Genomic DNA, 17,969 nt, shown 5'->3' with positions numbered 1-17,969 from the left:
GTAGAATGTAAACAAAAAAAATGGGGCATAAAATTTACAAAATGATAGTAGATAAGTAATAAAATATGTAATTAGTTTAAGTTTAGACAACTTCCAAAACAAACTTTCGAATTTTAAACCATCACCAAATATTTATCAAGTGAAAAACCTATTTGTCGCGAGTATGGTGTTTCAAAACATAGAATATTAACTGATTCAATAAAACACATAAAGCAAGAGTGAATTATAAGGGTGACAATGAAGACCATAATACTGAATAAAAGGGGTTGTGCTGGCATGTAATCTTACCGAACAAAAAATGAAAATAAGTAATAAGTAACAAACGCAAAAAAGTTAACAAAGTTCCTATAAGAAGCTTAGTTATATGAAGTACAAGACATGGAAAATCTACGGATTGAAAGCCTTTGCCATACCAAAAGCAGCTGCAGAGGCAATGGCACCAATGAAAGCTGTTTCCAAAGCGCTCCTGAATGGTTTATTGCCAGTGAAGTGACCCTTGGCATAACCAAAAATGAGCAATGCAACCAAGGTAACCACAACTGAGAACACAACAGCCTCTGATGCCTTTGAAATGAACATGTAAGGAAGTAGAGGGACAACCCCTCCCAATATGTAAGCTATGGCAATTGTCATTGCACTGTACAATGCTCTCTTTGGATCTGGCTTCTCTAGTCCCAGTTCAAATCTGTCATACCAAACTTATACCCAGTTAATTCTTTTTTTAAATCATAACAAATTATAACACAATGATCATACCATAATATTTTGTCTACAAAAAAATGATAACCAGACACTCAACAGTGAGTGTATCATCACTACATTTTGCTCTCTACAGGAATATCTTCTAACAAGTATGAAGAAATAAAAACAATCTCATAATAAACATTAATTGTAATAGAAACAAAACCAGTAAAAGATGCCCATGTTGCAGTCAGTGGCGTCCCTACAGGGCCATCCCCTTTCCTAGTTTCCACATGCCAACTAAATGGAAGTGGGAACCCTTAATATGTCCAAAACTGGATGGCGCGTGCTAAAAAATTGGACCCCATAACCATACCCACCTTCAAAAAGTGAAAGGTTACTTGGCTTTATATTCCTTTGGGTGGTGCTACTTTTCAACTTGTCCACAAATTCCCCATTTTGTGTGGTCATCAATTACCATTTAGTTTGTCCTCATACCACATTTGATATATAATAGACCATCATAAACCCCAAAATTTATGCACCTTGTATGAGGAAAACTTTCAACAAATAAAAACATGTTAAACTATGTGATGAAGTGTGAGAACGTAAGAACTTACTTCATCATGAAATCAAGCCATGCCTGAGGGTTTTTTCTGAGAGCATTCACCACAGGTGCATATTCGTGTGCCTCAATCCCATACTCAGCTAGTATTTCTGCTACCTCTGCCGCTTCTGTTTTAGTTTGTTACAGAACACATATTTATTAATAAAGTGCAATAAAATGTGAGAAAAGTGGTTGTTGATTCTGAGTATCGATGGAAGTGAACTATATTCAGGGATAATTTTTAAAACTCATCACAGAGAAATTTACATCAGGTTATCAAAGTCTTACGGAATGAATTTTTAATTCCTGAGAACACGTATAGTCAAAATTAATAAAAATAATTTAGAAAAAAAGTCATGAAATGATTCTGTAAAATAATTAACCTATTATAAAAATAAAGGAATGTTACAAGAACATAAAAATAATATAAAAAGCATAATAAAATAACAGTGGAAACCAGTTTCCGGCATCGTGACGATTTCTTCTTGCTCTCTTTTCAATTCCCTCGCGTAATTATCGCTTTCACTCTTTGCTGCCAAATAACTGCACAACGAAACATTAGCCTGTTTTGTTTCTATGAGAGAAAAATTTCTGATCAAACGGAATCTAAATTAAGTTTTGTGAGTGTGAAGTGTTTGGTGATTGAACGTACCCGCCGAGCCCCATGGAAATAGCGCCGGCGGCGACTTCGGCTATGCCAGCGGTGAGAACGATGGAGGAGGTGGCATTGGCGCCGGAGAGGCCGGCGGCGAGAGCGAAGGGAACGGTGAGGCCGTCGGAAACGCCGATGATGATATCGCGGACTATTTCGCCGGCGGTGAAGTGCTTCTCGGTGTGGTGGTTGAGAAGGTTCTTTGTCTCAGGTTCGAGGCTTATTCCGTGTTCGGCGGCGGCCATTGGTGCAACGTTGTGAATGTGTTTGAGGTGGTCAATGTGCTATTGGAACCCAAACAAAGCCTTGCTGCTTTGCACAAAGATTGAGCTTCTTGTCTGCTCTACTTGCTTGAAATAGGACAGCAAAAGATTCAATACGTGGATGATATCCACGTGTAAAATGATCAATGGATATCGAATGCCAACTTGTAATTTACACTACCAATATCACATTATTTTTATATAATATTATAATTTTTTAGTTAAATATATTTTTATTTTTTTTCTCAGTGAATATCGAAATTAATCAATTTCATAACTTCAAATCAATTTAGTCATTTATTTTTCGAAATTTGTGAATTTAGTACTTTTAATTAAATTTTTTTAAGTTTATTTGACATTTTAAGTACGTTTCATCATAGTATCTGACTTAATATTAAAGTAAAAATGTGTCAAAGAGGATAAACAACTCAAATACAATCTTGAAATACATACGAAATATTAAATAAACCTAATAAAAATTTAGATTAAAATGACTAATCTACGTATTTCGAAAGATAAATGACTAAATTGATGTTTTAAATTGGACTAATTCCAAAATTCACTGAAAGTTAAGGGACAAAAAAACATATTTAACCCTTTAAAATATTATGAGCCAATTAATCTATATATAATATCAAACCTTCTATCTATGTCTATGTATTTATACTTATATATAAAATAAAATACATTGTTTTGGTGTTTATATTGTCTTTCTAATTTTATCGTTTAAATAACTCTTTTAAATTAAAACTATTATTTTACTAAATTTACCTTTTAAATAACCGTTATCTTTTTACTTTAATGTTTGATCACTTTTTTAAACTTAATAATTTTTTAATTAAAAATTTACCAATAACAGTAATAATAATAATAATTATTAATTTTAGGGTTAAATATGTTTTTGGTCCCTCAAGTTTGAGTGAATTTTGGAATTAGTCCCTCATCAAAACTTTATACCAATTTCGTCCTTCATCTTTCAAAATGCGTGAATTTAGTCCTTTTAACCAAATTTTGTTAAGTTTATTTGACGTTTCAAGCGCATTTCATGATAGTATTTAAGTTAACATTGAAACAAAAATGTGTCAAATAGTGTAAATAATTTAAATATTATCATGAAATGCGCTTGAAACGTCAAAAAAACTTAACAAAATTTGGTTAAAAGGACTAAATTCACACATTTTGAAAGATAAAGGACTAAATTGGTCAAAAGTTTTGATGAGGGACTAATTCCAATTTTCGCTGAAACTTGAGGGACCAAAAACATATTTAACCCTTAATTTTATAATTATAATAATAAAATATTATTATTTATCTTATTATTTTTATTATTATAAAAAAAGTTTGTAGTAGATGTGTTTTCAGTTATCTTTTTAATTTAATGTTTGACCACTGTTTTAAACTCAATAATTTTTTAATTAAAAATTTACCTATAACAGTAATTATAATAATAATTATTAATTTTATAATTATAATAATAAAATATTATTATTTATCTTGTTATTTTTATTATTATAAAAAAAATGTTTGTAGTGGATGTGTTTTCAGTTATCTTTTTAATTTAATGTTTGACCACTGTTTTAAACTTAATAATTTTTTAATTAAAAATTTACCAATAACAGTAATTATAATAATAATTATTAATTTTATAATTATAATAATAAAATATTATTATTTATCTTGTTATTTTTATTATTATAAAAAAAATGTTTGTAGTGGATGTGTTTTCAGTTATCTTTTTAATTTAATGTTTGACCACTGTTTTAAACTTAATAATTTTTTAATTAAAAATTTACCAATAACAGTAATTATAATAATAATTATTAATTTTATAATTACAATAAAATATTATTGTTTATCTTATTATTTTTATTATTATAAAAAAATGTTTGTAGTGGATATTTTTTCAGTAGTTAATAATAATTAGGGTTTCGGTAGTTACAATAGCCAAGGATAATATTAGTTTAGTCTTGTAAAAAAAAATTCACAGCAAAAAACTTAAAAGAAAAAATGTGGTAGAATGTATACTATTCTACCAAATTTTAGAAGTGGTTAATATCCTGACTCCATGATACTATGTAAATAATGTAAATAATGTTTAAGTATTTGAAATCGCAATATTTAGTTTTTAACTTTTCATATGCATAAATTTCAATAACTTTTTATCAATATTTCTACTAGAATAGCTTTATATCTTCTTCCTCGTTATTTCATCCATCTTCAGTTAACAGATTGAAACCAAAAACTTTAAGAATTCGGAGTTTGATTCCATTAAATCAATCACTTGTTGGTAAATAATGGAAGAATGTGTAGAAAGATATAAAATTATTGTTTTAAGAGAAATGTTAACAACTTTTATAACATATTCTAGATTATTATTTGAATTTATGGAAATTAAAAAGAAATTGTAGGTCACCACGCTTCAACTTTTTGTTTTTTGTTTAGTGATATCAACTTATAACTTTACAATTTTCACTCATTTTCAAGCAATAACAGAAAATATGTTACAAGAAGTGTGATTAAAATTTTGATGCTAATGCTAACTATCACTATATTTTAAACTTAATCTAGTTTCAAGACTGTGCAACATTGCCTCCGCTGCCATAAAGAGGGCATATTCCGCATTCTTTTATTGTCACAACTGATTTGAACTCTCCCACAACTGACTCGTAATTTGGCCACCGAAAGTCAAAGTCGTACGGACTCATCTCAAAACTCAAGCTGCGAGCACGATTGAGCCTAAGGCTCATGCCGCTCCTCCTTAGGGACTCCAACGTAAATTTCCACACCAATGTGTGATCTTCATCAACAGGTCTCTCTTCACCATTCCATTCGAAAAAGCTTTTTAACACATCATTATTTGGAATATTCTGTGTTCCATCATCGTCAGATTCAAATTTTAGGCTGTAACTAAAATAACCACGTCTAGCTTCAACATCATTCGTATCCAACAGTCCAAAAACGACACACAAAGCGAAACCAATGAGCCTATCATCGCTGCAGAAGCTTAAATCTTCATTTATGGTCACTGAACGTCCCTTCCCACGAAAACGGAACCATTCAGGAACTGCATTCCCTGGAAAACAGAACAACACAGACGTATATGCATCGTCGCTCATCCTAAGCCTTGCATCCTCCTCAATGTTAGCACGAGCACCTGAATCCAGTTGTTGAGCGTTGGTCAAATGAAATTTGAAGACACTCTCTTTGGAGTTTGAGAGGTTTTGAACAAGAGAATTTGACATCACTGTTCTAATGGATGGGCAATCCAATGCCACCAGTTGTTTCAGAAATGGTGGAATCTGTGGGATGCATTCTAGCTTTTTGCAGTCACTTAAATCAAGTGATTTCAAGCTTGAAAGATGGGCAATGCTCTCAGGAAGGTTCACGATTCTTGTATCACTCAGTGACAGTTCCGTTAATGACGACAAACGACCGATGTATGTTGGGATTTCTGTTAATTTGACACACCCCGAACAATCAAGTTTACAGAGACTCTTCAGATTAACAATGGAGTTTGGGAGTGATTCGAGATTGGTGCATTTGTTGAGCTGCAGGGATCGAAGATTAACCAAATTGTCAAACGAGGAAGGCAGTTCTTTGATAGCCGTTTGTTTTAGGTTAATGTGAGCAAAAGTTTGTGCCTGTTCCGTGATCTCTGGGAAGGTCCTCAACCTTAAGCAACCACACAAATCAAGTTTCTTCAACTTCAATTTGAAAATGGTGCTTGGAAAAGTTTGAAGTGATTCACAGTAGCGAAGGTCTAACTTGCACAGTCTGGTGAGGCTTCCAATGGAAGATGGAATAATCTCAAGATACCGGCACATGCTCAAACTCAGTTCTTGAAGCCCTACCAAACGCCACAAGGATGAAGGTAGTGTCTGAATGGCTGTGTCAACTAAAACGAGCACCGCTAGATCTTCCATCGTGTCCTCAATCTCAGGGAAAGTTTCCAATTTTGAGCAGCCACGGAGACAAAGTTGCTTTAGGAATTTCATCTCAGAAAGGTTAAATGGAAATATTGCAAGGGAAGAACAGTTTAAGAGATCTATGAAACAGAGCTTCTTGAGACTTCGAAAGTTTAAGGGCACACCTTCTATGAGTTTTCTGGACACTTCATTACTCTGTGAGTATACATTATTATTATCAGTCACTTCGTTTTCTTCCTCCTCATATCTGTCAAAAGTAATTGAGAAAACTTCACTGGAAGTTGAGAAATAATCTTGTACCGCCCTCTCCTGATTCGTATAAGCCCTCTCCATCGTATAAGAGGGTCTTAAGAAAGTTCTACGTTGATGCTCCGGTTCATCGCGAGGGAATATTGAGAAAGTTTCACGTTGACGCCCCAGTTTCACTTGAGGGAATCTGGATTGACTGGTTGAAAACATTTCAAGCTCGCAACACCAGGAAAGAAGAATCAATCCTGGTGATCTGGATAGAATATTGCTGGGAACAGTTACACACTTCAGATCATAACAGTTATCTAAACATAAACAAGTGAGTTTGCTGAGTAATTTGGAAGAGTGAACATTAGTCAACTTCTCACAGCTACTGAGAATTATTTCTTCAATATTTGGTGACAGAGAAAGGTCTGGTATTCTAGTGAGTTTCATAGAACCACTCAGGTTGAGCCTTTTCAACTTCGGTAAATACTGCCACAAAAGGTAAATACTGCCTTTATTGTGGTGTGAGAATATAATTTGAGTGATATATGTAGCATATGGTGTGAGAATATAATTTGACTAATATATGTAGATGTATAGTACAGAAAAATACTTGTAAGTCTAGAACATAAAGGAACATAGATAACTTGAAAAACCTGATCTCCTTCCCAAAGTTGTTCAAGATGGCAGTGCGGCATTTCGAGTCTCACTAGATTTTGTGGGCAAAATTTTGGTGGCAAAGATTTTTGATAGAAGCCGGTCCAATAAAGAATCCTTAAAGTGTCTGGTAGACTTACCAGAGATGATTCAAGAAACACATTTGATTCCTCGAGATCATCACAATAAGAATAGAGCATAAGCATCCTAAGATTGTTCATCATTTCGAAAGTTTGTACATGTACTTCAACTTCTTTCATTTTGCTCATATTTGCTAATATACATTGTATTGCATCTGACCCCTAAAAGTAAATCAATGTAATTAGAAAAAAAAATATGAAATGTTGCATTGCAGGATGTTTAATAACAACTCAATGGCTTGCATTTATCACAAAGTAAATCCATGTGACTCTTTTAATTGAGTAACGATAGAATATACCTTGTTATTTCTGAAAACCTCATAAATTTCCTCAGCCTTCAACAATCGGCTGCGTTTTCCAGGATGTTGAGGGCACTCTTTACGAACAATTTCTTGACCCATTTCTTGTATTAGATCGTGCATCACAATTCTACCATCCAAAACAGATATTAGGCACTTATCTTTGAGAACATCCATTTCAATCTTAGAAGAGAAACCACAATCATCTAGTCTTTCTGCCACTACAGTCTCTTCATGTCCTCTATAAAAGCAAGCTATGTCAAGAAATATATTTTTCTGCTCCTCATCAAGCTCATCATAACTTAATTTTAATACATCGAAAATTTTAAGATCTTGGCACTTTTCCAACTTTTGCAAGTGACTCTCCCATGCTTCTCTTTCTCTGCCATAAAGCAATGATCCCAAAATCTGGAGAGCTAATGGAATCCCTTTTGCATATATCAACACCTTTACTGACAAGTCCATGTAAGTAATTTCTTGTGAATTATTTTGCTTAAAAGCATGTAAACTAAAAAGTTTTAGAGAATCATGAAAATTCAGCTCCTTAAGTTCATAGATATCATCAGCTCCAGCATTTTTAAGCACTTGTCTATCTCTACTGGTCATAATGATTCTACTTCCCTGCCCAAAACTATCAAGCCCTTCCATTAATCTTATAACTTGAGCTGAATCGGTAATATCATCAAGAATGAGGAAAACCTTTGTCCGTTTGAGCCTTTCATTGTAGTATGACAAACGAGGGGATGGTGTTTCATTTAGAAGCTCAGACATATATTTTATTCTGATATTGTCTATTCCATCTCTTTGTAGTTTTTCTTGAACGTCTAAAACAAGGCTAGTGGAATCAAACTGCAATGCCAATGTGTGATATATTTGCTTAGAAATTGTAGTTTTACCTATTCCTCCCATGCCACAAATTCCTATGATTCGAACATCTGATGACTCAAGATGCAACAAGGACTTAATTTCACTAATATGTTTTTCGGTGCCGACGATTCGTTGATCATTAATAATGGAATAACGATTCAGTTTTCTCAAAATATCTTCTACAATTTGTTCAACAAGTTTGTATTCTGGCCTGACATGATTTAGAAAATAAAATATTAGTATTCAAGCACAAGAACCAAACTAAAGTAAAGAAAAATTCAGAATGAAGAAGAGTGAACATCACTTCTAAGTACAAAACTTAAACTATTAGAAGTGATATGGTCAAATCCATGGCTAACTAAGAGAAATGAAAAATAAAAAATAAGAAACAGTTGATCTATGGTGAGATCAACACAATTTAGTAAATGAAAAGAGATTTTGATTATCTGAAAAAGTGCATGTAAGAAATATAATGACCTGGTGACTTTTGAATCCCAACCGGAGAGTTCAGCAGCTTGGGTTAGAGCGTTCTTCCATCTCAGCACTTTGTCCATGTCGTCCTTAAACAGCTGTTCATGCACTTCGAATGCTTCTTTGTATCTCTCTTCCTGCTTCCTCACAGTTGATGGATCCACCTTGTAGAAAACGGGTATCACATATCTTCCATATCTCTTCTTGCAATCCAGTATCTTAGTGAGCTCATTCAAACACCAAGTGGAAGATGCATAGTTTTCAGAGAAAATAATGACATAAATCTTTGATTCTTCTATGGCAGTTTCCAGTGCAGGTGAAATTTCTTCACCCCTTTGTAGTCTGTCATCAATATATGCTTCAATGTTCTTCCTCTGCAGCGCTGCAAAAAGGTGACTGATGAAGTTGTCACGCGTGTCTTCCCCTCTGAAGCTCAGAAACACATCATGCCTAGTGTGAGAAGTGGACACAACGAATGATGAAGAACTCTCTGCCATTGGAATCAATTTTCTCTCCTTTCTCTTACTGCAGCGGAAGAAGAGTGAATTTATGAACAGAAAAATTGACTAGCTGTTAATGTTTGGAAAGGTTGAACGCTACAAGACGAAATTGGCACAGGAATTTCCTCGGGTAAATTCATAAGATAAGAACAAGAATAATGGTTTTATGAGAATCATTATCTTAACTCGAGGAGCAAAGATTCTATTTCCACACTTTTTATTTACAACAAGTCTACTTTGGAAAAACGATTCGATTCGATGTTCTCAAAACATCTTTCTTCTGGTCCAACACGTTGTCAAAAGAAAATAAAGCATGAGTCATCCACTACAGCAACTAGGCAAAAGAAAAATATTCGGTCAATTGAAGACTCAACAACTTACACAATAATTAAGGAATCTAAATTTATATCATTATACCTAGGGATGGCAACGGGCGGGGCGGGTACGGGTATCATGATCCCATCCCCATCCCCATAATAAAAATTCATCCCTATCCCCATCCCCAAACCCAACGGGTATACAACTTTTGACTCATCCCCATCCCCACCGGGTAACGGGTATTTTCTTATACCCATACCCATTTTTTTATTGTTCCATATATCAATTAAATATTTTTTATAAAAAAAATTTAAAAATCACACCAACGGAATCATGATACTATCAAAATATTCAATATTAAAATAACATACTCTTTTTGATTTTCATGATGTCAAATATTAAGAAAAATATTATAATAGTATAAATCTCAAATTAAAGTATCAAATAACAACTAAATAAAATTCAAATAATTATATAAAAGCTAAAAAATTACACATTACTAAAATTTTATAATAACCAAAATATTTATTAATTTTACAAATGATCAGTGGTTTCATTTGCATTCGATCCACCTACACATAGAAAAAAAATGAAAAATTAGATATGATATAATAATTGAAATTGAAAATTTTAATTACTAGAATATAATGTACCTTCTTCATCAGATTCATTATCATAAAGGAGTAAAGATAATTAAATGTGTGACCCAAATTTGAGAATATCCATTTAAACATAACATAACGGAAAAAAAAATGTATAATTAAGATTATGATAAAAGGAAAAGTACCTTGAAGATCTGCTTAAACCTTAAAGAACAAGCCAAACAATTAAAAGAGAGTAAAAAAGTGTATAACCAAAGTAACAAAAAGAAGAGCTACAAAATAAGAGTCAAACATTTTCATGAAAATAAATAAATAAATAAAGATAATCAAATGTGTAACCTAAAAATTATTTCATAGAATGAAATTGAGGAACACCTATTTGAACATAACCATGTACAGAGAGTAAAAATTATGTAATAAGAAGAAGAAAAATTACCTTCAAAATTAAATCTTGAAAAACAAACCAGACAATTGAGAGAGTAAACAAAGTGTATAACAAAAAACAAAGAGAATGAGAAATATGTTACATATATATATATATATATATATATATATATATATTATATTATATTATATATTATATTACTATGTATATATATATTATATGTGTGGATATCTTATGCTTATATATATATATATATATATATATATAATTATTTATATATATTATATTATGTTATATATTATATTATTATTACTATGTATATATATTATATGTGGATATCTTATGTTTATATATATATATATATATATATATATATATATATATAAAAGTATATTTTATTTATATGTATATATACTATATTATATTATATTATATTATATTTTATGTGTAAATATATTATTTATTTATATATATTTTTTAGATTATTTAATAAATTATAAATAGTTTAGTAATTTAAGCGGGGACGGATATTTGGACGGGTATATATATATCACCATCCCCATCCCCATCCCCAGTTGAAAATTTCGGGTATTACCCATACCCATACCCATACCCAGTCAAAGCGGGGATTCCCGTCAAAACGGGGACGGGTTCGGGTGATACCCACGGGCACGGGTTTATTTGCCATCTCTAATTATACCCATGAAGCTTAGGGGTATGTTAGGTATCTACTTTTTTTATTATGATAATTAAAAATTATATATTATAATCATTTTTAAAATTTAAAAGTATTAATAAAAAATATATATAAGTTGCGGAAAAATTAATATAAAGAACATTCATAAAAGTAAATATTTTTATTAAATATTTTTATTAAATTATATACGATTAAATCTACGTATCTTTAAAATTAAGATACTAAATTGAACCAAATTTTTTTTAAAAAAATTAATTTTTGATACAAATTAAATACCAAAAATATATTTAATCTTTAAATTTTTTATTATTTATATCTTTGTTGATTTAACAAAGAATTCACCATCTGTCTGCAACATAATTGGTCTAAAGTTTATAAAGGGAAAAAAATATTGAACGCAATCATCCATATGTCCAAAAGTCTCTAAGATTACTTTTTTTAAAGGGAGAAGATTGATAACTTCGATCTACTTTACTTGAGAGCTCTTATTCTTCTAAACCTCTAAATATTTTGCTTATCATCCTTTAAATTTTTTGCACCATTTATTCTCTTTAAGAGCTTTTGTATTTTGGTTAAAAGTTTCTTTATTCTCTAAAATAATGTTTAAGTGATTTAAATAAACTAAATTGAAGATTTAACAGACTAAAATGTTCTCGCTTGCAAACTTAATTTGTTAAAGAATATTCTTGTCGACAATTTTTTGTAATCAACTAAAATGATTTAATATTTGAAGAGAAAAACAGATAGAAAACTAGCTAGAAGACAATAAAAAAGGATTATGATACATTGAAAGCAGAGAACGAGAACAAAAAATCCAAAACAGAGAAAAAAAATAGTTTAAGCAAAAAAAAAAAAAAGAGAATGCTTAGCGAGTTAACAATAACAACCAAACGCTTGAGCGAAAACACGGATGGCTCAGCGCATTGTATCAGAACAAACAGAAAACTGATAGTTTTGTCGTCACCATGCACAAACCTAATACAATGAAATAAGTATACGGGGCTCAATAGGATGGAGAAAAGTATCAAAAGGATTTACCAATTGCCCTTTCAAATACAGCTTCTCAAGATTTGTTAATGCCTTCACTGCAAATGCAAGCAAAATATGCCAAAGAAGTTAATCAAACAGATATATGAGAGTTTCAAGAAAATGCAACTCTGGGACAACAGAGCAATATAACTTGTGTAGACACATAAACATCAACCTATATATCCAACAATAACTTAGCAATCTTGTTAAATGAACCCACCCGTAAAACGATATTGAAAATTTAAATAAAACAAAACAAATTAAAAATTAGAAATTCATAATAAAAGTTTAACGTTTTGAAACTTGTAATTAAGAAGCATTGGTGATAAACCAGTTTAGACACTCACCAAAAGACTAATTACCAGAAGAGCAAGAGACTAGCTCACAAGGTAGCTTTCGGCGTTCCTCTTCCTATCTTCCTTTGTTTCCCTCGAAGACTGTGCAACATTGCTTCCACATCCACTGCTATAAAGAGGGCACATGCCGCATTCTTTTATTGTGACAACTGATCTGAACTCGTATACAAATGAGTCGTAATTTGGCCATTGAAAGTCATAATCATTCCGACTGATCTCAAAAGTGAAGCTACGAGCATCACAGAGCCTAATGCTCATGCCGCTCCTTCTTAGGGACTCCAAGTTAAATTTCCACACGAATGTGTGATTTTGATCAAGAAGTCTGTCTTTATGAATCCATTCGAAATAGTTGTTTAACAAATCATTATTTGGAATAATCTGTGTGCCATCGTCATCGGATTCAAATTTTAGACTGTAACGAAAAGAACCACGTCTACCTCCAATATCATTTGTATCTAACATTCCAAAAACCACACACAGAGCGAAACCAATGAGCCTATCATCGCTGCAAAATCTTAAATCATCATTTATAGTCACTGAAGCTCCCTCGTTGCGAAAAGGGAACCAATTAGGAACTTCAGTCCCTGGAAAACAGAAGCACGCAGACGTACATGCATCGTCTGTCATCCTAAGCCTTGCATCCTCCTCAATGTTCTCACGAGCACCGGAATCCAGTTGTTGAGCATTGGTGAAATGAAATTGGAAGACACCCTCTTTGGAATCTGAGAGGTTTCGAACAAGAGAATTTGACATCACTCTTCTAATGGATGTGCAATCCAATGCCACCAGTTGGTTTAGACACGGTGGAATCTGAGGGATGCATTCAAGCTTTTTGCAATCGCTCAAATCAAACGATTTTAAGCTCGAAAGATGAGCAATGCTCTCAGGAAGGTTCACGATTCCGGTCTCACTCAGTGACAGTTCCATTAATGACGTCAATCGACCTATGTGTGTTGGGATTTCTGTTAATTTGACACACCCCGAACAGTCAAGTTTACGGAGATCTAAGAGATTAACAATGGAGTTTGGAAGTGACTCGAGATCGGTGCATTTGTTGAGCTGCAGGGATCGAAGCTTCACCAAATTGCCAAATGAGGAAGGCAGTTCTTTGATAAGCGTTTCAGATAAGTTAATGTGAGCAAAAGTTTGTGTTGGCTCTGTGATCTCTGGGAAGGTCGTCAGCCTTAAGCAGCCACACAAATCAAGTTTCTTCAACTTCAATCTGAAAATGGTGCTTGGAAAAGTTTGAAGTGATTCACAGTAGGCAAGGTCTAACTTGCATAGTCTGGTGAGGCTTCCAATGGAAGATGGAATGATCTCAAGATTCCTGCAGCTTCGCAAACTCAGTTCTTGAAGCCCTACCAAACGCCACAAGGATGAAGGTAGTGCCTGTATGGCTGTGTTGTCTAAGACGAGAACAGCTAAATCTTCCATCGTGTCCTCAATCTCAGGGAAAGTTTCCAATTTTGAGCAGCCACGGAGACAAAGTTGCTTTAGGAATTTCATCTCAGAAAGGTCAAATGGAAATATTGTAAGGGAAGAACAGTTTGAGAGATCTATGAAACAAAGCTTCTTGAGACTTCGATAGTTTAAGGGCACACCTCCGGTGAGTTGTATCGGCCTTTCGTCATATACGTAGATATTATTATTAGTCACTTCTTTTTCTTCTTCCTCATATCTCATGAAAATAATTGAGAAAATTGGTATGGAAAGGGATATTGTTGAGTAAGACTCCAAAGTAGATTCAGCAAGACCATCACTAACAAAGGATTTTCGGAAAAATCGAAACTGTTTTTTCAAACGGGGGAAACTTGAGAAAGTTCCAGGTTGATACTCCAGTTTCTTACGATGGGATCTTGAGAAAGTTCCACGTTGACGCTTCAATTTCAAATGTGATTTAGGTTGACTGGTTGAAAACATTTCAAGCTTGTCACACGAGGAAAGAAGAATCAATCCTGGTGAGCTAGATAGAATATTGCTGGGAATAGTTACACTCTTCAGATCATAACAATTATCTAAACATAAACAAGTGAGCTTGCTGAGTAATTTGGAAGAGTGAACATTAATCAACTTCTGACAGCTACTGAGAATTATTTCTTCAATATTTGGTGACAGAGAAAGGTCTGGTATTCTAGTTAGTTTTCGAGAATAACTCAGGTTGAGCCTTTTCAACTTCGGTAAACTCTGCCACAAAAAGATCACACTGTGAACTCACCAAATTATGGTGGCTATAAATTTTATAGTTATTATAAAAATTCACAAAACTTAATAGATTTTGTTCCTTACCTAAATTTACATCCTAATAATAGATGACAATGTGGAAATACTGTATATTATGCATGTCGGACAATATGAGGAGATATCTATCATTAATAATATGGGTAATACAATCATGGGACATTGGACTATATGCACCAAACATATACAAACTCTTTGATTTATAATTATGTTTAGAAGCATGCTAAATATGATTCTAATGATATATGTATAATTGTGTGGTTCTAATAAAAACAATATCAAAATGAATAATGTGAAGAAGACACAAAGGAATTGTGAAAACTTGTAGGTGTACAATGTAGAAAACATGCTTGTAGATTTTATTTTTATCTTGAAAAGTCTAAAACACAAAGGAACATAAATAACATGAAAAACCTGATCTCCTTCCCAAAGTTGTTCAAGATGGCAGCGTGGCATTTCGAGTCTCACTAAATTTTGTGGGCAAAATTTCGGTGGCAAAGATTTTTGTCGGAAACCAATCCAATAAAGAATCTTTAAAGTGTCGGGCAGACTTACTAGAGATGATTCAAGAAACACATTTGAATGCGAAAACCGAGAATAAGAATAAAGCACAAGCATCCTAAGATTGTTCATCATTTTGAAAGCTTTTGCATGTACTTTAACTTTTTTCATTTTGTCTACATCTTGTAATATACATTGTATTGCATCTGACCCCTGAAAGTATCAATGCAATTAGAAAAAAAAAAACGAAACATAAATGTTGTTATCAATTTATCATAACAATAAATCCATGTGCCTCTTTCAATTGAGTAACAATAGAACATACCTTGTTATTTCTTAAAATCTCATGAATTTCGTCAGCCTTGAACAATCGGCTGTGTTTTGCAGGATGCTGAGGACACTCTTTACGAACAATCTCTTGACCCATTTCTTGTATTAGATCGTGCATCACAATTCTACCATCCAAGATAGATATTAGGCACCTATCTTTGAGAATATTCATTCCAATCAAAGAAGAGAAACCACAATCATCTAGTATTTTTACTACCATACTCTCGTTGTGTCCTCTGTAAAAGCAAGCTATGTCAAGAAATATATTCTTCTGCTCCTCGTCAAGCCCATCATAACTTAATTTTAGTACATTAAAAATTTTAAGATCTTGGCACTTTTTCAACTTTTGCAATTGACTTTCCCATGCTTCTCTTTTTCTGCCATAAAGCAATGAGCCCAAAAGTCGGAGAACTAACGGAATTCCTTTTGCATATCTCAACACCTTTATTGATAGGTCCATGTAAGTACTTTCGTCTGAAGAATTTTGTTTAAAAGCATGTAAATTAAAAAGTTTTAGAGAATCATAAAAATTCAACCCCTTAAGTTCGTAGATATCATCAGCTCCAGCATTCTTAAGCACTTGTCTGTCTCTACTGGTCATAATGATTCTACTTCCCTGCCCAAAACTATCAAGCCCTTCCATTAGTCTTCTAACTTGAGCTGAATCGGTAATATCATCAAGAATGAGGAAAACCTTTGTCCGTTTGAGCCTTTCATTGTAGTATAACAAACGAGGGGATGGTGTTTCATTTAGAAGCTCAAACATATATTTTATTCTGATATTGTCTATTCCATCTCTTTGTAGTTTTTCTTGAACGTCTAAAACAAGGCTGCTGGAATCAAACTGCAATGCCAATGCGTGATATATTTGCTTAGAAATTGTAGTTTTACCTATTCCTCCCATGCCACAGATTCCAATGATTCGAACATCTGATGACTCAAGATGCAACAAGGACTTAATTTCACTAATATGTTTTTCGGTGCCGACGATTCGTTGATCATTAATAATGGAATAACGATTCAGTTTTCTCAAAATATCTTCTACAATTTGTTCAACAAGTTTGTATTCTGGCCTGACATGATTTAGAAAATAAAATATTGTTATTCAAGCACAAAAACCAAACTAAAGTAAAGAAAAATTCAGAATGAAGAAGAGTGAACATCACTTGTAAGTACAAAACTTAAACTATTGGAAGTGATATGGTCAAATCCATGGCCGACTAAGAGAAATGAAAAATAAAAAATAAGAAACAGTTGATCTATGGTGAGATCGACACAATTTAGTAAATGAAAAGAGATTTTTGATTATCTGAAAAAGTGCATGTAAGAAATATAATGACCTGGTGACTTTTGAATCCCAACCGGAGAGTTCAGCAGCTTCGGTTAGAGCGTTCTTCCATCTCTGCACTCTGTCCATGTCGTCCTTAAACCGCTGTTCATGCTCTTCGAATGCTTCTTTGTATCTCTCTTCCTGCTTCCTCACAGTTGATGGATCCACCTTGTAGAAAACTGGTATCACATCCCTTTCATATCTCTTTTTGCAATCCAGTATCTTAGTGAGTTCATTCAAACACCACGTCGAAGATGCATAGTTTTCGGAGAAAACGAGGACATAGATCTTTGATTCTTCTATTGCAGTTTCCAGTGCAGGCGAAATTTCTTCGCCCCTTTGTAGTCTGTAATCAATATATGCTTCAATGTTCTTCCTCTGCAGCGCTGCATAAAGGTGACTAATGAAGTTGTCACGCGTGTCTTCCCCTCTGAAGCTCAGAAACACATCATGCCTAGTGGGAGAAGTGGACACAACGAATGATGAAGAACTCTCTGCCATTGGAATCAATTTTCTCTCCTTTCTCTTACTGCAGCGGAAGAAGAGTGAATTTATGAACAGAAAAATTGACTAGCTGTTAATGTTTGGAAATGTTGAACGCTTCTGCAAGACGAAATTGGCGCAGGAATTTCTTCGGCTAAATTCATAACATAAGAACAAGAATAATGGTTTTATGAGAATCATTTATCTTAACTCGAGGAGCAAAGATTCTATTTCCACACTTTTTATTTACAACAAGTCTACTTTGGAAAAACGATTCGATTCGATGTTCTCAAAACATCGTTCTTCTGGTCCAACACGTTGTCAAAAGAAAATAAAGCATGAGTCATCCACTACAGCAACTTGGAAAAAGAGAAATATTCAGTCAACGGAAGACTCAACAATG

General features: G+C 33.2%; 3 protein-coding genes across 7 annotated transcripts; all 3 read right to left on the bottom strand.

The window, feature by feature from the left end:
* Window positions 1-167: 167 nt before the first annotated feature.
* On the bottom strand, window positions 168-2,300 carry LOC114177708 (vacuolar iron transporter 1-like). The gene is made up of 4 exons (XM_028063184.2): window positions 1,941-2,300; window positions 1,746-1,831; window positions 1,302-1,416; window positions 168-685 (listed from the first exon to the last, which is right to left on the bottom strand). The coding sequence occupies exons 1-4, from the start codon at window positions 2,183-2,185 to the stop codon at window positions 388-390; spliced, it is 744 nt and encodes a 247-aa protein (XP_027918985.1). The 5' UTR covers window positions 2,186-2,300; the 3' UTR covers window positions 168-387.
* Window positions 2,301-4,603: 2,303 nt separating this feature from the next.
* LOC146887404 (TMV resistance protein N-like) lies at window positions 4,604-9,494 on the bottom strand. 2 transcript variants are annotated; one of them, XM_085671625.1, is made up of 5 exons: window positions 8,804-9,494; window positions 7,460-8,537; window positions 7,020-7,322; window positions 5,969-6,852; window positions 4,604-5,875 (listed from the first exon to the last, which is right to left on the bottom strand). In XM_085671625.1, the coding sequence occupies exons 1-5, from the start codon at window positions 9,292-9,294 to the stop codon at window positions 4,774-4,776; spliced, it is 3,858 nt and encodes a 1,285-aa protein (XP_085527751.1). In that variant the 5' UTR covers window positions 9,295-9,494; the 3' UTR covers window positions 4,604-4,773. The 2 variants fall into 2 exon arrangements, with proteins under 2 accessions (XP_085527751.1, XP_085527750.1); XM_085671624.1 differs by having other exon boundaries at window positions 4,605-6,852; window positions 8,804-9,491.
* Window positions 9,495-12,060: 2,566 nt separating this feature from the next.
* On the bottom strand, window positions 12,061-17,913 carry LOC114178119 (TMV resistance protein N-like). 4 transcript variants are annotated; one of them, XM_085671622.1, is made up of 5 exons: window positions 17,094-17,913; window positions 15,749-16,826; window positions 15,337-15,636; window positions 12,676-14,868; window positions 12,061-12,379 (listed from the first exon to the last, which is right to left on the bottom strand). In XM_085671622.1, the coding sequence occupies exons 1-4, from the start codon at window positions 17,582-17,584 to the stop codon at window positions 12,706-12,708; spliced, it is 4,032 nt and encodes a 1,343-aa protein (XP_085527748.1). In that variant the 5' UTR covers window positions 17,585-17,913; the 3' UTR covers window positions 12,061-12,379; window positions 12,676-12,705. The 4 variants fall into 4 exon arrangements, with proteins under 4 accessions (XP_085527748.1, XP_085527747.1, XP_085527746.1 ...); XM_085671621.1 differs by having other exon boundaries at window positions 12,061-12,384; window positions 12,691-14,868; XM_085671620.1 differs by having other exon boundaries at window positions 12,061-12,384; window positions 17,094-17,912.
* Between the last annotated feature and the right edge of the window lie 56 nt (window positions 17,914-17,969).

Source organism: Vigna unguiculata, chromosome 3, assembly GCF_037176805.1.
Source record: "Vigna unguiculata cultivar grain cowpea cultivar isolate G323 ecotype 2 chromosome 3, ASM3717680v1, whole genome shotgun sequence".
Taxonomy (NCBI): Eukaryota; Viridiplantae; Streptophyta; class Magnoliopsida; order Fabales; family Fabaceae; genus Vigna; species Vigna unguiculata.
This window is presented reverse-complemented; position numbering and strand designations above follow the sequence as displayed.